Source organism: Scardinius erythrophthalmus (genome assembly GCF_964197995.2).
Source record: "Scardinius erythrophthalmus genome assembly, chromosome: 18".
Classification (NCBI taxonomy): Eukaryota; Metazoa; Chordata; class Actinopteri; order Cypriniformes; family Leuciscidae; genus Scardinius; species Scardinius erythrophthalmus.
Window position 1 is genome coordinate 415,001 of NC_138238.1, and position 25,340 is coordinate 440,340.

Here is a 25,340-nt window from a genome sequence, read left to right on the forward strand (position 1 = left end):
GTTCCCCCCCAACACGAACGGGATCTTCTCCATCCACGACACCAGAGCGCGCGTCTCCACCGCCACCTGGGGTCAGAGGTCAGATGTCAGAGTGTTTTAGAGCAAGAGACACACTTGAGTTCACTGAGCTCCTGAGAGCGACCCATTCTTTCACAGATGTGTGTAGAAGCGTCTTCATGCCTAAGTGCTTGATTTATACAACTGTGGCCATAGAAGTGACTGGAACACTTGAATTCAATGATTTAGAGGGGTGTCCCAATACTTTTGGCAATATAGTGTATTTCTTTGGCAAGTAGCTACAGTAATCGACTGTTCATATTATTAACAAAAGACATTTTACTATGGAAAAAGATGTGACCAATAACCAATGACTTTTCAACTGAAATATCTGATAAAACTATCAATCATCTGTAGCTGATTAAGAATCTGATCTCATGAAGTGTGTCGTGACTCCAGACGAACGTTGATCACACACACATGCTAACGTACGCTGGCGTTCTCGGAGCGGTACCAGTCCGGGATGGGTATGTGATGGTTGTGGAATTTGCGCGGGACCCAGTTCCGGTTCTCCGCCTCCCAGAGGACAGCGTTGAGATCAGGGAAGTTATGATGGATGTCGAGGCCGTCTTGACTCCAGCGGCCCAGAGTCCATCCGCTGAGCTCAGAGCCCTGAACACACACACACACACACACACACACACACAGAGAGAGAGAGACCAGCATTTCACTGATTACACATTAGACAGAAACTGAAACTTTCTATTCATCAAAGAATCCTGAAAAATAAAATGTATCACAGTTTCCACAGAAATATGAACTGTTTTCAACACTGATAGTAATCATAAATGTTTCTCGAGCATGAAATCATCATATTAGAGTCACTGAAGACTGGAGTAATGATGCTGAAAATTCAGCTTTGATCACAGGAATAAATTACACTTTACTACATACAGTGGGGAGAACAAGTATTTGATACACTGCCGATTTTGCAGGTTTTCCCACTTACAAAGCATGTAGAAGTCTGTAATTTTTATCATAGGTAGTACTCTTCAACTGTGAGTGACGGAATCTAAAACAAAAATCCACATTGTATGATTTTTAAGTAATTCATTTGCATTTTATTGCATGACATAAGTATTTGATACATACAGAAAAGCAGAACTTAATATTTGGTACAGACATAGGCGTAGATTACGCGGGGGACGTGTCCCCCCCACTTTTTATAAAATGTAAATTCGTCCCCGCACTTTTTCATAGGGCAAGTGTGTCCACGACAAGCTAAGGTTTTCGCGGGTGTGTATAGCCAACATCGAGATTTAAAATCCAAAGAGTCAAGGATAGTCTATCTACGTGACTTTCACGTTTCCATGGTAATCAGTCACTCGTGCATCACAACATGCCCATGCTCGCACCCGCGCGGCCGCGCCCAATCCATTTTTTTTCATAGAGGTCGCAATGAGTTCAAAACGGCAAAAAACTCTTCAATCCTTTTTCACGAAAAAGTCAAGCACTGTAAGTAAGTTGTCATGTGGTATCCGAATTGTTTTGCACAATGATGAATAACTCTGGCTATTTCTCTTGTTGAATAATTAACAAGTTTTGCTGTAAATTGAAAATATTCACTACCCGCACAAACGTGCACTTATTTTCAATCTTTTTTTATTCGTAATGTCTATTATTTTCACAGATGTTATCAAAGCCCTTCAAATTAGAATGAACATGGTGATTGTGAGTTTGTATTCTCAAGTCTCACGCATTGGCCGTGAGACACACGCAATTCAACCAGTCCACACGCTCACACGCCACACCGTGTATTTCTCACGCTGAAAAGGCAATGCCAACCAAGTTGTCCTGCAAGATTTATATATAACGTTGTATACGAGGCGCGGGCACACAAAGTGAAGTTTCCTGCCGCCAGCACGTATCTCCATAATGTCTATGCGTATCTCGGCCAGATTGCGTTCGTTAATAGGCGCGCGAACACACGGAAATTGACGGAACATTTTCGGCCACCGTACGTTCGTTACTAGGTAACCAACAACATCGCGCGAACACACGTTGTGAATGATGGAGAAAGTAAGTTGGAAGAAAACTCGTCTAACATTTTTAGGCTTGAACATTTAATATATAACCCATACATTATTATTGATGCAGTCAAAACCTCTACAACTACTTTGCAACCAGGCCAGAAGCTTTGGCTCAGTTTGGCTAGCTTACGTTATCTGAAACTAATGGAAATGTTAGTGGGTATGGGAAGGAATGAAGATGTATTTCTTAATTTTATTTTAAATAAATTTAAATTTATTTATTTTATTTTTAATTATATATTATACTGTATTAATAGTCTTTCTAGTTACATTAAGGCTATGTATTAAAGCAGAGTGCTCTAATATTTTATATCCTGTCAAAACATATTAATTGCCATTTGTATTTTTCAAACACTTACAACACAAAACACATTTCATAAGCTGGAGTGTGTACTCTTGTGTACACAGTACACACACACACACACACACACACACACACACCTTAATAATACTCTAATATGTAATTTGTTCACAATGTCCCACCACACAATAAATCATTATACCATTTCAACTAGACACTGTTCAAACTGTTTGCAGCAATTTGTTATATTTTTGTAATTTTTGCATAAATTATTTGTAATTTTGAAATATAACATTAAAGAGTAGGCTATATTTGATGTGATGAATTTCTCTGTCATTTATCAGATTTACCAATTGTTATATTTTCAATTTGTGCTGGTTAATTATGCACAATGGGTAAAATTGGGGGGCGGGGCTCCATTAGGGCTCCTCCCCCAACCGCATGTGATCTCACTCCAAGCTTTTGATAAAACTTGAGAACCCTGCATTAACAGCCTGCTTGAATCAGACAGCGTTGTAACGTGTACATGATGACAAACTTTAAGTTCTCTTGAAAAAGCCTTACCAGAAAGTTTTAAAAGCTTGAAGTTTGAAGGTTTTCAATTGGAAAGTTTTAGTTTAGTAAGATAGATAGATAGATAGATAGTATAATATTAATAATAAATAGGGAATCACAGATAATGCAAGGATGATTCTGATTTAATTTCATTTAATGTTAAGTGGCGAATGATAGCCTATAGTTGATAATACACTGACGGTAACAAAGTTTCACTGTTTCAATTTGAAATGAAAGATGGAGCATAGGCTACATTTAATAAAATTAAGGAAAAAATGCCCTTTATAAAGGTAAAAAAAACGTATTCTGATAAGAGTGTTTTCCATCAGTGATGTAATGAAACATTGACAATTTAAGTTTGAAGGGAGCCTCTGTTTAGTCTATAGGAAATGTAATTTTGCCAAAAGAAGAACTTTTATTTTAAATAAATGTTATTTTTAAAGCAGCCTACTTCAGTGTGACATTTTACCATATTATCATGCTTAACACTGAGAATTTGAATAATTGTAATTGTGATGATCAAATATCATGTTTGGGCGGTTGGCGGGTGGATTATTTATTTTTAACAGCAGATTTTGGTGACTCAAAGTGCACCAGATTAATGAATTTATCTTTAAAATGTAAAAAAAATTCTTCCAGGGGGGCATGCCCCCAGACCCCCCTAGAGGTACCGGGCTCCACCCACAAACACGGTAGGCTATATGATGGTCTACGAAACATACAAATTTAATTATTTTATTATTAAAATACATGATCAGGATTTTACCACCTCCGCCTAGTTTTGAGCCAGGAAAAACCCTGCATGTGCCATATAAAGTACTGAACATCTTTCTTTCTTTCTTTCTTTCTTTCTTTCTTTCTGTTTTATTGCTTTAAAAATAAATAGCATATTAAGCGAAAATCTGTCAACAAAAGTTGGAAAAAAACTGGTATTACACTTGACATTCTGTCCCCCTCACTTTTGAAATGATGGCTACGCCCCTGGGTACAGAAACCTTTGTTTGCAATTACAGAGATCATACGTTTCCTGTAGTTCTTGACCAGGTCGTCCTGTCCCTTTTACAGAAAAGCATCCCCAAAGAATGATGTTTCCACCTCCATGCTTCACGGTTGGGATGGTGTTCTTGGGGTTGTACTCATCCTTCTTCTTCCTCCAAACACGGCGAGTGGAGTTTAGACCAAAAAGCTCTATTTTTGTCTCATCAGACCACATGACCTTCACCCATTCCTCCTCTGGATCATCCAGATGGTCACTGGCAAACTTCAGACGGGCCTGGACATGCGCTGGCTTGAGCAGGGGGACCTTGCGTGCGCTGCAGGATTTTAATCCATGACGGCGTAGTGTGTTACTAATGGTTTTCTTTGAGACTGTGGTCTCAGCTCTCTTCAGGTCATTGACCAGGTCCTGCCGTGTAGTTCTGGGCTGATCCCTCACCTTCCTCATGATCACTGATGCCCCACGAGGTGAGATCTTGCATGGTGCCCCAGACCGAGGGAGATTGACCGTCATCTTGAACTTCTTCCATTTTCTAATAATTGCGCCAACAGTTGTTGCCTTCTTCCCAAGCTGCGTGCCTATTGTCCTGTAGCCCATCCCAGCCTTGTGCAGGTCTACAGTTTTATCCCTGATGTCCTTACACAGCTCTCTGGTCTTGGCCACTGTGGAGAGGTTGGAGTCTTTTGACTGAGTGTGTGGACAGGTGTCTTTTATACACGTAACGAGTTCAAACAGGTGCAGTTAATACAGGTAATGAGTGGAGAACAGGAGGGCTTCTTAAAGAAAAACTAACAGGTCTGTGAGAGCCGGAATTCTTACTGGTTGGTAGGTGATCAAATACTTATGTCATGCAATAAAATGCAAATTCATTATTTAAATATCATACAATGTGATTTTCTGGATTTTTGTTTTAGATTCCGTCTCTCACAGTTGAAGTGTACCTATGATAAAAATTAAAGACCTCTACATGCTTTGTAAGTAGGAAAACCTGCAAAATCGGCAGTGTATCAAATACTTGTTCTCCCCACTGTATTCACATAGAAAACAGCTGATTTACATTTGAATAATATTTCACATAGACAGTCATTTGCTACATTGTCATCACATGGTCTCATGTTTCATGAATGATCGTCTCTGTAATTATTTTTGCAATTTTATTGTTTTATTTTATTTTATTTATTTTAACTAATATTTTACAATATTACTGTTTTACTGTTTGTTCTTGTTGAACAGAAGAGACTTCAGAATTTGAGTGCATATTAATATTCTAGCATCAGTTGCTTGTATATGAAAGCAGAAGAGTGCAAGCATGTAACGGTGTGTGATTACCGCTGCAAAGGCCTTCTCGTAGCCGTCGGGGTTGATGGAGGGCAGGAGGTGAATGCGTGTCTCCTCCACTAGGTGGCGTATGCGTGTGTTTCCGCTCAGATACTCCTGACACATGAACTGCATGAGCAGCAGCAGCAGCTCGCGGCCCAGAACCTCGTTACCGTGGGAACCGGCCGTGTAGCGGAACTCAGGCTCACCTGCGAACACACACACACGCTGTGATCCCCCGTCACACACACACACCTGTGTCACCTGTGTGTCCAGCGCCTCACCCAGCTCGTGCTCGCCAGGCCGGTCCGAGATCTCGATGGCGTACAGCTTCTGTCCGCTGAAGCTCCGGCCGATGTTGTAGATGCGCGTGATGTTCGGACACTTCTCGTTCACCACCTTCATCAGCTGAACACACACAAACAACATTTCTCATTCACCACCTTCATTAGCTGAACACACACACACTCTTGTGTTGATGCAGAAACACAAGAGTGTTTTATTACATGACAGAAGCATGTGACCTGCTCTTCCTCACACCTGTCTCATCTCTTTATAACTGTGGTGTCTGAAGTCCAGGTTGTCTGTCGTCGTCACTTCATTTCTTCTCCGGTAATAATTGTTTGGATCTGAAAGAAGCATTAAAAATACACAAGAAAAAATTAAAGCTTTGATCTTGTCTTGATCAGGGATTCACTAACTTTTTTCGAGCTGAGTGTGTGAGTGTGAGTGTGTGTGTGTGTGTGTGTGTGTGTGTGTGTGTGAGAGAGTGTGTGTGTGTGTATGTGTGAGAGAGAGAGAGTGAGTGTGTGTGTGTGTGTTTAGTTATTATTAGGCTGCATAAATTAAGTCAGCCGGAACCGAGAAGACTTCCTATAACCCCCGATATACTCGTTACATCATAAGAACAATGGCATCTACGCTAATGTTAGGCTTTCTGTGTATTCCAAGGTTTAATGTAATTAACCGGATCCAGGCCGTATCCAGATCAGATGGAGGACCAGCGCTTAGACACGACCACAACGCATGATGTAGTCAGCCGGATCCGGGCCGTATCCAGATCAGATGGTGGACCTGCGCCTAGACACGACCACGATGCATGATGTAGTCAGCCGGATCCGGGCCGTATCCAGATCAGATGGTGGACCTGCGCCTAGACACGACCACAACACATGATGTAGTCAGCCGGATCCGGGCCGTATCCAGATCAGATGGTGGACCTGCGCCTAGACACGACCACAACACATGATGTAGTCAGCCGGATCCGGGCCGTATCCAGATCAGATGGTGGACCTGCGCCTAGACACGACCACAACGCATGATGTAGTCAGCCGGATCCGGGCCGTATCCAGATCAGATGGTGGACCTGCGCCTAGACATGACCACAACACATGATGTAGTCAGCCGGATCCGGGCCGTATCCAGATCAGATGGTGGACCTGTGCCTAGACATGACCACAACGCATGATGTAGTCAGCCGGATCCAGGCCGTATCCAGATCAGATGGTGGACCTGCGCCTAGACATGACCACAACACATGATGTAGTTAGCCGGATCCGGCCCGTATCCAGATCAGATGGTGGACCTGCGCCTAGACACGACCACAACACATGATGTAGTCAGCCGGATCCAGGCCATATCCAGATAAGATGGAGGACCTGCGCCTAGACACGACCTCAACGCATGATGTAGTCAGCCAGATCCGGGCCATATCCAGATCAGATGGAGGACCTGCGCCTAGACACGACCACAGCGCATGATGTAGTCAGCCGGATCCGGGCCGTATCCAGATCAGATGGTGGACCTGCGCCTAGACACGACCACAACACATGATGTAGTCAGCCGGATCCGGGCCGTATCCAGATCAGATGGTGGACCTGCGCCTAGACACGACCACAACACATGATGTAGTCAGCCGGATCCGGGCCGTATCCAGATCAGATGGTGGACCTGCGCCTAGACACGACCACAACGCATGATGTAGTCAGCCGGATCCGGGCCGTATCCAGATCAGATGGTGGACCTGCGCCTAGACATGACCACAACACATGATGTAGTCAGCCGGATCCGGGCCGTATCCAGATCAGATGGTGGACCTGTGCCTAGACATGACCACAACGCATGATGTAGTCAGCCGGATCCAGGCCGTATCCAGATCAGATGGTGGACCTGCGCCTAGACATGACCACAACACATGATGTAGTTAGCCGGATCCGGCCCGTATCCAGATCAGATGGTGGACCTGCGCCTAGACACGACCACAACACATGATGTAGTCAGCCGGATCCAGGCCATATCCAGATAAGATGGAGGACCTGCGCCTAGACACGACCTCAACGCATGATGTAGTCAGCCAGATCCGGACCATATCCAGATCAGATGGAGGACCTGCGCCTAGACACGACCACAACGCATGATGTAGTCAGCCGGATCCGGGCCGTATCCAGATCAGATGGTGGACCTGCGCCTAGACATGACCACAACACATGATGTAGTCAGCCGGATCCGGGCCGTATCCAGATCAGATGGTGGACCTGTGCCTAGACATGACCACAACGCATGATGTAGTCAGCCGGATCCAGGCCGTATCCAGATCAGATGGTGGACCTGCGCCTAGACATGACCACAACACATGATGTAGTTAGCCGGATCCGGCCCGTATCCAGATCAGATGGTGGACCTGCGCCTAGACACGACCACAACACATGATGTAGTCAGCCGGATCCAGGCCATATCCAGATAAGATGGAGGACCTGCGCCTAGACACGACCTCAACGCATGATGTAGTCAGCCAGATCCGGGCCATATCCAGATCAGATGGAGGACCTGCGCCTAGACACGACCACAGCGCATGATGTAGTCAGCCGGATCCGGGCCGTATCCAGATCAGATGGTGGACCTGTGCCTAGACACGACCACAGCGCATGATGTAGTCAGCCGGATCCGGGCCGTATCCAGATCAGATGGTGGACCTGTGCCTAGACATGACCACAACGCATGATGTAGTCAGCCGGATCCGGGCCGTATCCAGATCAGATGGTGGACCTGCGCCTAGACATGACCACAACACATGATGTAGTTAGCCGGATCCGGCCCGTATCCAGATCAGATGGTGGACCTGCGCCTAGACACGACCACAACACATGATGTAGTCAGCCGGATCCAGGCCATATCCAGATAAGATGGAGGACCTGCGCCTAGACACGACCTCAACGCATGATGTAGTCAGCCAGATCCGGGCCATATCCAGATCAGATGGAGGACCTGCGCCTAGACACGACCACAGCGCATGATGTAGTCAGCCGGATCCGGGCCGTATCCAGATCAGATGGTGGACCTGCGCCTAGACACGACCACAACACATGATGTAGTCAGCCGGATCCGGGCCGTATCTAGATCAGATGGTGGACCTGCGCCTAGACACGACCACAACACATGATGTAGTCAGCCGGATCCGGGCCGTATCCAGATCAGATGGTGGACCTGCGCCTAGACACGACCACAACGCATGATGTAGTCAGCCGGATCCGGGCCGTATCCAGATCAGATGGTGGACCTGCGCCTAGACATGACCACAACACATGATGTAGTCAGCCGGATCCGGGCCGTATCCAGATCAGATGGTGGACCTGTGCCTAGACATGACCACAACGCATGATGTAGTCAGCCGGATCCAGGCCGTATCCAGATCAGATGGTGGACCTGCGCCTAGACATGACCACAACACATGATGTAGTTAGCCGGATCCGGCCCGTATCCAGATCAGATGGTGGACCTGCGCCTAGACACGACCACAACACATGATGTAGTCAGCCGGATCCAGGCCATATCCAGATAAGATGGAGGACCTGCGCCTAGACACGACCTCAACGCATGATGTAGTCAGCCAGTTCCGGGCCATATCCAGATCAGATGGAGGACCTGCGCCTAGACACGACCACAGCGCATGATGTAGTCAGCCGGATCCGGGCCGTATCCAGATCAGATGGTGGACCTGTGCCTAGACACGACCACAGCGCATGATGTAGTCAGCCGGATCCGGGCCGTATCCAGATCAGATGGTGGACCTGTGCCTAGACATGACCACAACGCATGATGTAGTCAGCCGGATCCGGGCCGTATCCAGATCAGATGGTGGACCTGCGCCTAGACATGACCACAACACATGATGTAGTTAGCCGGATCCGGCCCGTATCCAGATCAGATGGTGGACCTGCGCCTAGACACGACCACAACACATGATGTAGTCAGCCGGATCCAGGCCATATCCAGATAAGATGGAGGACCTGCGCCTAGACACGACCTCAACGCATGATGTAGTCAGCCAGATCCGGGCCATATCCAGATCAGATGGAGGACCTGCGCCTAGACACGACCACAGCGCATGATGTAGTCAGCCGGATCCGGGCCGTATCCAGATCAGATGGTGGACCTGTGCCTAGACACGACCACAGCGCATGATGTAGTCAGCCGGATCCGGGCCGTATCCAGATCAGATGGTGGACCTGTGCCTAGACACGACCACAACGCATGATGTAGTCAGCCGGATCCGGGCCGTATCCAGATCAGATGGTGGACCTGCGCCTAGACATGACCACAACACATGATGTAGTCAGCCGGATCCGGGCCGTATCCAGATCAGATGGTGGACCTGCACCTAGACACGACCACAACACATGATGTAGTCAGCCGGATCCGGGCCGTATCCAGATCAGATGGTGGACCTGCGCCTAGACATGACCACAACACATGATGTAGTCAGCCGGATCCGGGCCGTATCCAGATCAGATGGTGGACCTGCACCTAGACACGACCACAACACATGATGTAGTCAGCCGGATCCGGGCCATATCCAGATAAGATGGAGGACCTGCGCCTAGACACGACCTCAACGCATGATGTAGTCAGCCAGATCCGGGCCATATCCAGATCAGATGGTGGACCTGCGCCTAGACACGACCACAGCGCATGATGTAGTCAGCCGGATCCGGGCCGTATCCAGATCAGATGGTGGACCTGTGTCAGCAGAGATTGTGTCAACTAGACTCTCCCTTGTGAAGGCCTCATCGCCACATCCACAAAATGATCCTCAACAAACCCATCTCCATACTGGCGTGACTCTGATCTTCAATAGATGGAACTGGATAATGTAATCCATAACAGTGTGTGTGTGTGTGTGTGTGTGTGTGTGTGTGTTTAGTGTGTGTGTGTGTGTGTGTGTGTGTGTATATGTGTGTGTTTAGTGTGTGTTTAGTGTGTGTGTCACCTGGCATCGGGCAGCCCAGGATCTCCACACGCATACAGATGCCGCCACCGGGGAACCAGGATCGAGGGTTTATGCGAATGTAACGAGCGACTACAGGTTTGGGGAAGGTGTTGAGGACGGGAATCTCCTTCTCTCGATTCCCAGTGAAAATCTACTGAGGCGTAGAAACACTGGGTTACAGTTACAGCTGTGTGTGTGTGTGTGTGTGTGTGTGTGTCTGTGTGTGTATATCAGCTGATGGTTGTGAAGGGTGTGTCCGGTGTCTCACCAGATCTCTTGAGCCATTCTTCAGTGTCACCCAGCTGTGAGAGTCATTACTGAGCAGAACTTTATATGAGCTCACCCAATCACTCCTGCAACACACACACACACTGCATCACATCTGGAGAGAAGAACACGACTCATGTGCAGCTAGAGTGTCAAGCCTGAAGAACAAGCAATACATCAGCAAAACACAATAATCTGTTCAGTTTCTCGTTGAATCTCTCACTGCTCAAATGACACATGGAGCGTAGGTTGAATCAGAACTTATTTTTATGTCATTTCTATACAGTAAGATACATATTATATGATATTGTGCTCTGAGACACAAACAACACCACAACATCACAAAACAAGTATATGCATTTGACAGATTTGGCATTGCATTCAAGGCTTTCACTGGATTAGTTCATGCAATCCCTTAGAGTCGAACCCATGAGCTTGCGTTGTGTACTCTTACACTGGATCAGTTGTGGCATTGTGTAGTCTTACACTGGATCAGTTGTGGCATTGTGTAGTCTTACACTGGATCAGTTGTGGCGTTGTGTACTCATGGATCAGTTGTGGACACATCACGACCAGAGTGAGTTCCCCCCCTGAGTGACGACAGTAAGAGATGTGTGTGTGTGTGTGTGTGTGTGTGTGTGTGTTGTAGAGCGTGGGTTGTGTACTCACGACCAGTGTGAGCTCCACCCCTGAGTGACGACAGTAAGAGATGTGTGTGTGTGTGTTGTGTAGAGCGTGTGTGTGTGTTGTGTACTCACGACCAGAGTGAGCTCCGCCCCTGAGTGACGACAGTAAGAGGTGTGTGTGTGTGTGTGTTGTAGAGCGTGGGTTGTGTACTCACGACCAGTGTGAGCTCCACCCCTGAGTGACGACAGTAAGAGATGTGTGTGTGTGTGTTGTGTAGAGCGTGTGTGTGTGTTGTGTACTCACGACCAGAGTGAGCTCCGCCTCTGAGTGACGACAGTAAGAGTTATGTGTGTGTGTGTGTGTGTGTTGTGTAGAGCGTGAGTTGTGTACTCACGACCAGAGTGAGCTCCACCCCTGAGTGACGACAGTAAGAGATGTGTGTGTGTGTGTGTGTGTGTGTGTGTTGTGTAGAGCGTGTGTGTGTGTTGTGTACTCACGACCAGAGTGAGCTCCACCCGAGTGACGACAGTAAGAGATGTGTGTGTGGTGTGTGTGTGTGTGTTGTGTAGAGCGTGTGTGTGTGTGTGTGTGTGTGTGTGTTGTGTACTCACGACCAGAGTGAGCTCCGACCCTGAGTGACGACCCCGGTGAACTTCATGAGTCTGCGAGCGTCGACCTCTAACCACTGAAGCGGGTCAATCCTTCCAGCACACCAGCCTCCATCATACAGGTCATCCTCTAGCAGACCACCCTTCACACACACAAACACAAACACACACACACACACACACACACAGTGAGACAGCTGTTGACAGAACCGGGCTAATATGGTCATACTTCCTGGTTCTGGTAAGAACTCGAGCTGCTACGTTTTGGACCAGCTGTAGTTTGTTTATTAAGCGTGCAGGGCAACCACCCAGTAGAGCATTACAGTAATCTAGCCTTGAGGTCATGAACGCATGAACTAACTGTTCCGCATTTGTCATTTGAAAGCATATGATGTAATTTAGATATATTTTTAAGATGGAGGAATGCGGTTTTACAGATACTAGAAACATGACTTTCAAATGAAAGATTGGTATCAAAGAGCACACACACACACACACACACACACACACACCCAGGTTCCTAACCGACGACGAGGACTTGACAGAGCAGCCATCAAGTGTTAGACAGTATTCTGGGTTATTACGTGTGGAAGTTTTTTGTCAGAATTTAGTAGTAGGAAATTACTAATTACTAGTTTTTTATATCAGCTACAGTATGCATTCCGTTAATTTCTTGTACTGGCAAGTTTCGTCAGAGCGTGAAGAAATATAGAGCTGAGTATCATCAGCACAACAATGAAAACTAACCCATTTTTTTTGTGTGAATGAAGCCACTTTGTCAAGTTTTTAAGGATCCTCCGAGGTTGTGTGGGTCAGAATGATCCTTCATAATGATGTTTTGGACTGAAGCGCAGCTGCGTAACGCTTTCTGTGACTCAGCGGATTTCAGCAGAAACTGGGTCAGTTTCACACGGCTGTCGCTCTGAAGTTTCCAGCTGATCATTCCTGCTTTAGGTTGTCGTTCTGTTTTCATCAAGAGCAGCGGAAAACAAAGAGCAAATTCTGTGCAAAGTGGATCCAGATGAGGCAAAGATTGGGCTGAACGAGTCTGAGATCAACAGAGTAACAACAGACGAAGAACAGAAACACTGGCAACATTTCACACACACACACACACACACACCTGGATGTTCAGTCGGCCCCTGTGCGGCCCTAGACCGTAGTGTCTCATGCTGGACGCGTGGAGCTGAAAGTCATCGATCTTCAGCGTCTCCAGACCCAGCGGAGGACAGTCTGTCAGAGAAGAGAAGAATCGGAGATCTACCTTTATTTGAACGTGCAATAATGATCTTTCAAAACTTGCACCTTAGAGCCTGTTTCAAAGTTTGTGTTCTCGAACTCCAAACACTGCTGTCATGTTGAATGGCCAGACCCAAAAAGCACAAAAATGATAAACATTTTTTTGGGAGGTTGTTATAACCTGTGTGAGCAAAGTCATTAAGTTTGAGTCCAATGTGACAACATTAAGTAGCATAAAACCATCTCTGGGTCAACATGACTGGAACACAACCGGGTTAAAACAAGAACAAATATCTGCTAATGTAGTCAGAAAATGTCAACTGACTGACCAATGACATGAATGTGGGGCGGGACTATCAGACTGACTGACCAATGACATGAATTTTGGGTGGGACTATCAGACTGGCTGACCAATGACATGAATTTGGGGCGGGACTATCACACTGACTGACCAATGACAGCAGCACAGGACTTGCACACGCCTAAAAATAATTTCATTAATCAGTATTTCTGTCTTGTTCCTCTGTATAATCATTCTAAACTCAAGATAAAATTACTGCATACGATATTAAGAATATATCTTGAGAATATATCTCAAATAAAGTACTTCTTGTTTTTACACACAGACTGAACAAATTGAAGCATTGCTTGGTGATTGGTTGAGCTAAACTGGTATTATCTAATTGTGTAGTTAAATTTAACAGCTGACAAATGTTCAACATAATTCATGTGTGAGACAGTCTAACAGAGGAACAGACAAAACCAGTCAAATATCAGCTGAGTTCATAACTCTGAGTTCTGCTCATATTTTATTACCATTTTCTAAACTATAGCGAATAAACTGATAATGTGAGAAATGTTGAAGGTGTCTGAATAAAGTTTGGTTTGACTGTACATATAAACAACTAAATGAACCAGATCAAAAAGAAGAAGAAAAAATAGTTTTACCCAGAGCTCGTCTCCTTAAAATAATCGAAAAATGACTCCAAGATTTTAAGAAAAGATCAGGTTTCATTCAAACTCCAAACTGAATCTTTCAAAGTCTGAGGGCAAACCCCACTGACGGAGGCTAGGAGGAGATGGAAGCTTCCAGTTAATTATTGTAAGTCGTCAGGCCAACAGTGTGTAAAGTGCAATATTATTCCTCTGTAAAGCTGTGAGTTTAACATTTTCCGGAAGAACCCCAAATAAAGCGGTCAATGGGTTGGGGTTTATTACTGTGGTAAAAACATCTGAGAAACAACTAAAATCCCCCCCCAAAACCTGAATAACTTCGGACAGGATGTCTCTTTCAGCCTGAGATCTTCTATTATTGATATAATAATATATTGAGACTGTGTTATATTGTGCAGCTTCATTAGGTGAACCGAGTCTCACACAAGTCATGTTCGTTTGCTGAGTGAATCGACTCACCGACTCGCTCGCTCGCGAACGAACCGTCACTGACGCCATCGGCCGCTTTCTTGTTCTTCTCACTCTTTCTGGGTCCAGGTTTCCCTGTGAACGACACGCAGCAGAAGAGGATCTGGACCATCAGCCATCAGAGGAACAGAGGAACAGCTGAATGATGACAGCTGTAAACTTCAGAAGAGAAGCTGAAGGCTTCCATGTGTGTGAGGTCGAGTCAGGATAAACACATCCCACATGGAAACACTCGGATTCTCCCAACGCTGCCAGTGTTCAGATGTGCCACGGGATAACCGACACCAAGAGTCTGTCTCTCTCTCTCTCTTTATAACCGACACCAAGAGTCTCTCTCTCTCTCTCTCTTTATAACCGACACCAAGAGTCTGTCTCTCTCTCTCTCTTTATAACCGACACCAAGAGTCTCTCTCTCTCTCTTTATAACCGACACCAAGAGTCTCTCTCTCTCTCTCTCTTTATAACCGACACCAAGAGTCTCTCTCTCTCTCTCTCTTTATAACCGACACCAAGAGTCTGTCTCTCTCTCTCTCTTTATAACCGACACCAAGAGTCTCTCTCTCTCTCTCTCTTTATAACCGACACCAAGAGTCTCTCTCTCTCTCTCTCTCTTTATAACCGACACCAAGAGTCTCTCTCTCTCTCTTTATAACCGACACCAAGAGTCTCTCTCTCTCTCTCTCTTTATAACCGACACCAAGAGTCTCTCTCTCTCTCTCTCTTTATAACCGACACCAAGAGTCTGTCTCTCTCTCTCTCTTTATAACCGACACCAAGAGTCTCTCTCTCTCTCTCTCTTTATAACCGACACCAAGAGTCTCTCTCTCTCTCTCTCTCTTTATAACCGACACCGAGAGTCTCTCTCACTCTCTCTCTCTTTATAACCGACACCGAGAGTCTCTCTCTCTCTCTCTTTATAACCGACACCAAGAGTCTCTCTCTCTCTCTCTCTCTTTATAACCGACACCGAGAGTCTCTCTCTCTCTCTCTCTCTTTATAACCGACACCAAGAGTCTCTCTCTCTCTCTCTCTTTATAACCGACACCAAGAGTCTCTCTCTCTCTCTCTCTCTTTATAACCGACACCGAGAGTCTCTCTCACTCTCTCTCTCTTTATAACCGACACCGAGAGTCTGTCTCTCTCTCTTTATAATCGACACCGAGTCTCTCTCTCTCTTTCTTTCTTTATAACCGACACCGAGAGTCTGTCTCTCTCTCTTTATAATCGACACCGAGTCTCTCTCTCTCTCTCTTTCTTTCTTTATAACCGACACCGAGAGTCTGTCTCTCTCTCTTTCTCTCTTACTTTCTTAATAATCGACATCGACAGTCTTTTTTTTCTTTCTTAATAATCGACACAGAGTATTTCTTTCTTTCTTTCTTTCTTTCTTTCTTTCTTTCTTTCTTTCTTTCTTTCTTAATAATCGACACAGAGTCTTTCTTTCTTTCTTTCTTTCTTTCTTTCTTTCTTTCTTTCTTTCTTTCTTTCTTTCTTTCTTTCTAATTGACACTGAGTCTTTCTTTCTTTCTTTCTTTCTTTCTTAATAATTGACACCGAGTCTTTCTTTCTTTCTTTCTTTCTTTCTTAATAATTGACTGAGTCTTTCTTTCTTTCTTTCTTTCTTTCTTTCTTTCTTTCTTTCTTTCTTTCTTTCTTTCTTTCTTTATAACCGACACCGAGAGTCTGTCTCTCTCTCTTTCTCTCTTACTTTCTTAATAATCGACATCGACAGTCTTTTTTTTCTTTCTTAATAATCGACACAGAGTATTTCTTTCTTTCTTTCTTTCTTTCTTTCTTTCTTTCTTTCTTTCTTAATAATCGACACAGAGTCTTTCTTTCTTTCTTTCTTTCTTTCTTTCTTTCTTTCTTTCTTTCTTTCTTTCTTTCTTTCTAATTGACACTGAGTCTTTCTTTCTTTCTTTCTTTCTTTCTTAATAATTGACACCGAGTCTTTCTTTCTTTCTTTCTTTCTTAATAATTGACTGAGTCTTTCTTTCTTTCTTTCTTTCTTTCTTTCTTTATAATTGACACTGAGTCTTTCTTTCTTTCTTTCTTTCTTTCTTTCTTTCTTTCTTTCTTTCTTTCTTTCTTTCTTTCTTTCTTTCTTTCTTTCTTTCTTTCTTTCTTAATAATTGACACTGAGTCTTTCTTTCTTAATAATCGACACGGAGAGTCTTTCTTTCTTTCTTAATAATCGACACGGAGAGTCTTTCTTTCTTTCTTAATAATCGACACGGAGAGTCTTTCTTTCTTTCTTAATAATCAACACAGAGAGTCTTTCTTTCTTTCTTTCTTTCTTTCTTTCTTTCTTTCTTTCTTTCTTTCTTTCTTTCTTTCTTTCTTAATAATCGGCACAGAGAGTCTTTCTTTCTTTCTTTTTTTCTTAATCGACACTGAGTCTTTCTTTCTTTCTTAATAATCAACACAGAGAGTCTTTCTTTCTTTCTTTCTTTCTTTCTTTCTTTCTTTCTTTCTTTCTTTCTTTCTTTCTTTCTTTCTTTCTTAATAATCGACACAGAGTCTTTCTTTCTTAATAATCGACAGTCTTTCTTTCTTTCTTAATAATCGACACCGAGTCTTTCTTTCTTTCTTAATGATCGACACCGAGTCTTTCTTTCTTTCTTAATGATCAACACAGAGAGTCTTTCTTTCTTTCTTTCTTTCTTTATAACCGACACCGAGAGTCTGTCTCTCTCTCTTTCTCTCTTACTTTCTTAATAATCGACATCGACAGTCTTTTTTTTCTTTCTTAATAATCGACACAGAGTATTTCTTTCTTTCTTTCTTTCTTTCTTTCTTTCTTTCTTTCTTTCTTTCTTTCTTTCTTAATAATCGACACAGAGTCTTTCTTTCTTTCTTTCTTTCTTTCTTTCTTTCTTTCTTTCTTAATAATCGACACAGAGTCTTTCTTTCTTTCTTTCTTTCTTTCTTTCTTTCTTTCTTTCTAATTGACACTGAGTCTTTCTTTCTTTCTTTCTTTCTTTCTTAATAATTGACACCGAGTCTTTCTTTCTTTCTTTCTTAATAATTGACTGAGTCTTTCTTTCTTTCTTTCTTTCTTTCTTTCTTTCTTTCTTTCTTTCTTTCTTTATAATTGACACTGAGTCTTTCTTTCTTTCTTTCTTTCTTTCTTTCTTTCTTTCTTAATAATTGACACTGAGTCTTTCTTTCTTAATAATCGACACGGAGAGTCTTTCTTTCTTTCTTAATAATCGACACGGAGAGTCTTTCTTTCTTTCTTAATAATCAACACAGAGAGTCTTTCTTTCTTTCTTTCTTTCTTTCTTTCTTTCTTTCTTTCTTAATAATCGACAGTCTTTCTTTCTTTCTTAATAATCGACACCGAGTCTTTCTTTCTTTCTTAATAATCGACACCGAGTCTTTCTTTCTTTCTTAATGATCGACACAGAGTCTTTCTTTCTTTCTTTCTTTCTTTCTTTCTTTCTTTCTTTCTTTCTTTCTTTCTTTCTTTCTTTCTTTCTTTCTTTCTTTCTTTCTTAATAATTGACACTGAGTCTTTCTTTCTTAATAATCGACACGGAGAGTCTTTCTTTCTTTCTTAATAATCGACACGGAGAGTCTTTCTTTCTTTCTTAATAATCAACACAGAGAGTCTTTCTTTCTTTCTTTCTTTCTTTCTTTCTTTCTTTCTTAATAATCGACAGTCTTTCTTTCTTTCTTAATAATCGACACCGAGTCTTTCTTTCTTTCTTAATAATCGACACCGAGTCTTTCTTTCTTTCTTAATGATCGACACAGAGTCTTTCTTTCTTTCTTTCTTTCTTTCTTTCTTTCTTTCTTTCTTTCTTTCTTTCTTTCTTTCTTTCTTTCTTTCTTTCTTAATAATCGACACAGAGAGTCTTTCTTTCTTTCTTAATAATCGACATCGACAGTCTTTTTTTTCTTTCTTAATAATCGACACAGAGTATTTCTTTCTTTCTTTCTTTCTTTCTTTCTTTCTTTCTTTCTTTCTTTCTTTCTTTCTTTCTTTCTTTCTTTCTTTCTTTCTTTCTTTCTTTCTTTCTTAATAATCGACACAGAGTCTTTCTTTCTTTCTTTCTTTCTTTCTTTCTTTCTTTCTAATTGACACTGAGTCTTTCTTTCTTTCTTTCTTTCTTTCTTTCTTTCTTAATAATTGACACCGAGTCTTTCTTTCTTTCTTTCTTAATAATTGACTGAGTCTTTCTTTCTTTCTTTCTTTCTTTCTTTCTTTCTTTCTTTCTTTCTTTCTTTATAATTGACACTGAGTCTTTCTTTCTTTCTTTCTTTCTTTCTTTCTTTCTTTCTTTCTTTCTTAATAATTGACACTGAGTCTTTCTTTCTTAATAATCGACACGGAGAGTCTTTCTTTCTTTCTTAATAATCGACACGGAGAGTCTTTCTTTCTTTCTTAATAATCAACACAGAGAGTCTTTCTTTCTTTCTTTCTTTCTTTCTTTCTTTCTTTCTTTCTTAATAATCGACAGTCTTTCTTTCTTTCTTAATAATCGACACCGAGTCTTTCTTTCTTTCTTAATAATCGACACCGAGTCTTTCTTTCTTTCTTAATGATCGACACAGAGTCTTTCTTTCTTTCTTTCTTTCTTTCTTTCTTTCTTTCTTTCTTTCTTTCTTTCTTTCTTTCTTTCTTTCTTTCTTAATAATCGACACAGAGAGTCTTTCTTTCTTTCTTAATAATCGACACAGAGAGTCTTTCTTTCTTTCTTTCTTTCTTTCTTTCTTTCTTTCTTAATATCAGCACAGAGAGTCTTTCTTTCTTTTTTAATAATCGGCACAGAGAGTCTTTCTTTCTTAATAATCGACACGGAGAGTCTTTCTTTCTTAATAATCGACACGGAGAGTCTTTCTTTCTTTCTTTCTTTCTTTCTTTATAATCGGCACAGAGAGTCTTTCTTTCTTTCTTTCTTTCTTTCTTTCTTTCTTTCTTTCTTTCTTTCTTTCTTTCTTTCTTTCTTAATAATCGACACAGTCTTTCTTTCTTTCTTTCTTTCTTTCTTTCTTTCTAATTGACACTGAGTCTTTCTTTCTTTCTTTCTTTCTTTCTTAATAATTGACACCGAGTCTTTCTTTCTTTCTTTCTTTCTTTCTTAATAATTGACTGAGTCTTTCTTTCTTTCTTTCTTTCTTTATAATTGACACTGAGTCTTTCTTTCTTTCTTTCTTTCTTTCTTTCTTTCTTTCTTAATAATTGACACTGAGTCTTTCTTTCTTAATAATCGACACGGAGAGTCTTTCTTTCTTAATAATCGACACGGAGAGTCTTTCTTTCTTTCTTAATAATCAACACAGAGAGTCTTTCTTTCTTTCTTTCTTTCTTTCTTTCTTTCTTTCTTTCTTTCTTTCTTAATAATCGGCACAGAGAGTCTTTCTTTCTTTCTTTTTTTCTTAATCGACACTGAGTCTTTCTTTCTTTCTTAATAATCAACACAGAGAGTCTTTCTTTCTTTCTTTCTTTCTTTCTTTCTTTCTTTCTTTCTTTCTTTCTTTCTTTCTTAATAATCGACACAGAGTCTTTCTTTCTTAATAATCGACAGTCTTTCTTTCTTTCTTAATAATCGACACCGAGTCTTTCTTTCTTTCTTAATGATCGACACTGAGTCTTTCTTTCTTTCTTAATGATCGGCACAGAGAGTCTTTCTTTCTTAATAATCGACACGGAGAGTCTTTCTTTCTTAATAATCGACACGGAGAGTCTTTCTTTCTTTCTTTCTTTCTTTCTTTATAATCGGCACAGAGAGTCTTTCTTTCTTTCTTTCTTTCTTTCTTTCTTTCTTTCTTTCTTTCTTTCTTTCTTAATAATCGACACAGTCTTTCTTTCTTTCTTTCTTTCTTTCTTTCTTTCTTTCTAATTGACACTGAGTCTTTCTTTCTTTCTTTCTTTCTTTCTTAATAATTGACACCGAGTCTTTCTTTCTTTCTTTCTTTCTTTCTTAATAATTGACTGAGTCTTTCTTTCTTTCTTTCTTTCTTTCTTTATAATTGACACTGAGTCTTTCTTTCTTTCTTTCTTTCTTTCTTTCTTTCTTAATAATTGACACTGAGTCTTTCTTTCTTAATAATCGACACGGAGAGTCTTTCTTTCTTAATAATCGACACGGAGAGTCTTTCTTTCTTTCTTAATAATCAACACAGAGAGTCTTTCTTTCTTTCTTTCTTTCTTTCTTTCTTTCTTTCTTTCTTTCTTTCTTTCTTTCTTTCTTTCTTTCTTTCTTTCTTTCTTAATAATCGGCACAGAGAGTCTTTCTTTCTTTCTTTTTTTCTTAATCGACACTGAGTCTTTCTTTCTTTCTTAATAATCAACACAGAGAGTCTTTCTTTCTTTCTTTCTTTCTTTCTTTCTTTCTTTCTTTCTTTCTTTCTTTCTTTCTTTCTTTCTTTCTTTCTTTCTTTCTTTCTTTCTTTCTTAATAATCGACACAGAGTCTTTCTTTCTTAATAATCGACAGTCTTTCTTTCTTTCTTAATAATCGACACCGAGTCTTTCTTTCTTTCTTAATGATCGACACCGAGTCTTTCTTTCTTTCTTAATGATCAACACAGAGAGTCTTTCTTTCTTTCTTTCTTTCTTAATAATCGACACGGAGAGTCTTTCTTTCTTTCTTAATAATCGACACAGAGAGTCTTTCTTCCTTTCTTAATAATCGACACAGAGAGTCTTTCTTCCTTTCTTAATAATCGACACAGAGAGTCTTTCTTTCTTTCTTAATAATCGACACAGAGAGTCTTTCTTTCTTTCTTTCTTTCTTTCTTTCTTTCTTTCTTTCTTTCTTTCTTAATAATCGGCACAGAGAGTATTTCTTTCTTTCTTTTTTTCTTAATCGACACTGAGTCTTTCTTTCTTTCTTAATAATCAACACAGAGAGTCTTTCTTTCTTTCTTTCTTTCTTTCTTTCTTTCTTAATAATCGACAGTCTTTCTTTCTTTCTTAATAATCGACACCGAGTCTTTCTTTCTTTCTTAATAATCGACACCGAGTCTTTCTTTCTTTCTTAATGATCGACACAGAGTCTTTCTTTCTTTCTTTCTTTCTTTCTTTCTTTCTTTCTTTCTCTTTCTTTCTTTCTTTCTTTCTTTCTTTCTTAATAATCGACACAGAGAGTCTTTCTTTCTTTCTTAATAATCGACACAGAGAGTCTTTCTTTCTTTCTTTCTTTCTTTCTTTCTTTCTTTCTTTCTTTCTTTCTTTCTTAATATCAGCACAGAGAGTCTTTCTTTCTTTTTTAATAATCGGCACAGAGAGTCTTTCTTTCTTTTTTAATAATCGGCACAGAGAGTCTTTCTTTCTTAATAATCGACACGGAGAGTCTTTCTTTCTTAATAATCGACACGGAGAGTCTTTCTTTCTTAATAATCGACACAGAGAGTCTTTCTTTCTTTCTTTCTTTCTTTCTTTCTTTCTTTATAATCGGCACAGAGAGTCTTTCTTTCTTTCTTTCTTTCTTTCTTTCTTTCTTTCTTTCTTTCTTTCTTTCTTTCTTTCTTTCTTTCTTTCTTAATAATCGACACTGAGTCTTTCTTTCTTTCTTAATAATCGCACAGAGAGTCTTTCTTTCTTTCTTTCTTTCTTTCTTTCTTTCTTAATAATCGGCACAGAGAGTCTTTCTTTCTTAATAATCGACACGGAGTCTTTCTTTCTTTCTTAATGATCGACACAGAGAGTCTTTCTTTCTTTTTTTCTTTCTTAATAATCGACACAGAGTCTTTCTTTCATTCTTTCTTAATAATCGACACTGAGTCTTTCTTTCTTTCTTAATGATCGACACAGAGAGTCTTTCTTTCTTTCTTAATAATCGACACAGAGAGTCTTTCTTTCATTCTTTCTTATAATCGACATGGAGTCTTTCTTTCTTAATAATCGACACAAAGAGTCTTTCTTTCTTTCTTTCTTTCTTTCTTTCTTAATATCAGCACAGAGAGTCTTTCTTTCTTTCTTAATAATCGGCACAGAGAGTCTGTCTTTCTTTCTTTCTTAATAATCGACACCAAGAGTCTTTCTTTCTTTCTTAATAATCGACACAGTGAGTCTTTCTTTCTTTCTTTCTTTCTTTCTTTCCTTCTTTCTTTTCTTTCTTAGTGTTCCTAATGAAAGATCAATCAGTATCTGCTGTCAGAAACAAGCATCACACTTTCCAAGATCTATGAATGTTTCACACAGTTAAAGCTCCAGTAAAACTGATCACTGGAGACCAATAATGTTAGACGGTTGAATCGGTGTGTGACGGATCCTGAAACACAAGCACACAGGTTTGCACATGTTCAGGCTTTACCTGATGTGGATCTGCTGTCCTTCCCGATTCCCCGTCCGGGAGTCTCTCCGTTCTCCGGGATCCGCTGGTAATGTTCCCGACTCAGAAGCTCCTGCATGTAATAATCCTCATCCTCAGAGGAATATCCATAACACACGCCCAGCAGGAATCCCAGCAGCAGGAGAGTCCGAAACCACATCATCTGATCCGATCCAATCCCAGACCCTTTAACTCACTCCGTCCTCGTTTCAGGGAAAACTTCTGCTGTGTGTGTGTGTGTGAGAGAGAGAGAGAGAGAGAGAGAGAGAGAGAGAGAGAGAGAGAGAGAGAGAGAGAGAGAGAGAGAGAGAGAGAGAGAGACTGTGATGTCTTGGCTCTGGTTCCAGGCGTTTTTTTGTTGATGTCCTGTAAAAACAGGAGCATAATGCAGGAAAAGCAGGATCTGCAGGGAAAGAGTCGGATTCTCTGATCCAAAGCTGATTGATTTGTCACTGTGACTCCTCCCACTGGGCGGAGCTTCCCTGACCTCATTACCATCCCATAACCACACAAGAGAGAGAACTGAGATGAACTCATACTGATGGATGCATACACACTTACTCACACACACACACACACACACACACACACACACAGACACAGACACACTTACTCACACACACACACACACACACACACACACACACACACACACACACACGCACTCTCTCTCTCTCTCTCTCTCACACACACACACACACACACACACACACTAACCTGACCTCTAAACCTACCCATCACACACACACACACCCGCACACACCCGCACTCTCTCTCTCTCTCACACGCACACACACACACACACGTTCAGTTTGTGATACTCAGACCTGCCCGGACCTGGATGTGATTAACACATTAGTGACGCTCTGTGTGTGTGTGTGTGTGTGTGTGTGTGTGTGTGTGTGTGTGTGTGTGTGTGTGTGTGAAGGTCTGTAATAATGAGCGTCTGCTGTGAAGCTTCAGTTCAGTGACTCTGATCCGTTCAGACGTGATTCACTGATTCACTGCCGCGTCTCATTACGAGCTTCACTTCCTCACATCTGGAACTCACAATAACAAACCACAATAAAAAGATTGTGTAAGTATCACTAACACTTTACACTATGGTTAATCAATAAATCTGTTAACATTAGATTTCCTGAATAAGGACAGCATGCAGGTTTTGTGGATATGGAGAGTTTGCTGTGAGTTTCAGAGATCTGCTCTTGAGAGATCTTGCAGTTTGTGTAAATTAAAGCGTGTTTTCACTGGATTGATGGGATGAATCTGAGACGCTTCCTGAAATCCTCACACATTCTTCAGACCAAACCATGATCCGCCTCGGGGAAACATCTGTCCGTGCAAAACCAGGCCAGATGATATTAGAGTTTTAATCAGCTGTTTAATATTTCATCCCCTTCAATAACCCAGAGTCTCTGACGAGCGTCCAAAACCAACAATCTTCAGTCGCGTGTGAAGCACATCTGACGGTATCACGAGCCGGTCATCATTGACAGGTCAGGATCAGGAGACACAACGACACGACCTCTGACCTCTGAAGACACAACGACACGAACTCTGAAGACACAACGACATGACCTCTGATGGCACAACGACACGACCTCTGACCTCTGAATGCACAATGACACGACCTCTGACGGCACAACGACACGACCTCTGACCTCTGAAGACACAACGATGTGACCTCTGAAGACACAACGACACGACCTCTGACGGCACAACGACACGACCTCTGACCTCTGAAGGCACAACGACACGACCTCTGACGGCACAACGACACGACCTCTGACCTCTGAAGACACAACGATGTGACCTCTGACAGCACGACACGACCTCTGAAGGCACAACGACACGACCTCTGACCTCTGAAGACACAACGATGTGACCTCTGACAGCACAACGACACGACCTCTGAAGGCACAACGACACGACCTCTGACCTCTGAAGACACAACGATGTGACCTCTGACAGCACAACAAGACCTCTGAAGGCACAACGACACGACCTCTGACCTCTGAAGACACAACGATGTGACCTCTGAAGACACAACGACACGATCTCTGACAGCACAACGACACGACCTCTGAAGGCACGACACGACCTCTGATGACACAACGACACGACCTCTGAAGGCACAACGACACGACCTCTGAAGACACAACGACACGACCTCTGAAGACACAACGATGTGACCTCTGAAGACACAACGACACGACCTCTGACCTCTGAAGGCACAACGACATGACCTCTGACGGCGCAACGACTCGACCTCGGACGGCACAATGACACAACCTCTGACCTCTGAAGGCACAAGGACACGACCTCTGACAGCACAACGACACGACCTCTGAAGGCACAACGACACGACCT

The 25,340-nt window shown here is 42.0% G+C and overlaps 1 protein-coding gene across 1 annotated transcript in view; it reads right to left on the reverse strand.

Annotated features, from left to right (window-relative positions):
• Positions 1-23,383, reverse strand: part of LOC308707260 (inactive carboxypeptidase-like protein X2) — a 26,067-nt gene extending 2,684 nt beyond the window's left edge. The window contains exons 1-11 of the mRNA XM_081393575.1: positions 22,953-23,383; positions 14,678-14,761; positions 13,149-13,258; positions 12,029-12,168; positions 10,792-10,876; positions 10,524-10,674; positions 5,798-5,886; positions 5,542-5,665; positions 5,270-5,466; positions 490-669; positions 1-66 (exon numbers count right to left, since the gene is read on the reverse strand). The exon at positions 1-66 is cut by the window's left edge and continues 229 nt beyond it. Coding sequence (XP_081249701.1) covers positions 1-66; positions 490-669; positions 5,270-5,466; positions 5,542-5,665; positions 5,798-5,886; positions 10,524-10,674; positions 10,792-10,876; positions 12,029-12,168; positions 13,149-13,258; positions 14,678-14,761; positions 22,953-23,133 — 1,407 coding nt within the window. The 5' untranslated portion in view covers positions 23,134-23,383. The remainder of the gene's footprint in view (positions 67-489; positions 670-5,269; positions 5,467-5,541; positions 5,666-5,797; positions 5,887-10,523; positions 10,675-10,791; positions 10,877-12,028; positions 12,169-13,148; positions 13,259-14,677; positions 14,762-22,952) is intronic.
• Between the last annotated feature and the right edge of the window lie 1,957 nt (positions 23,384-25,340).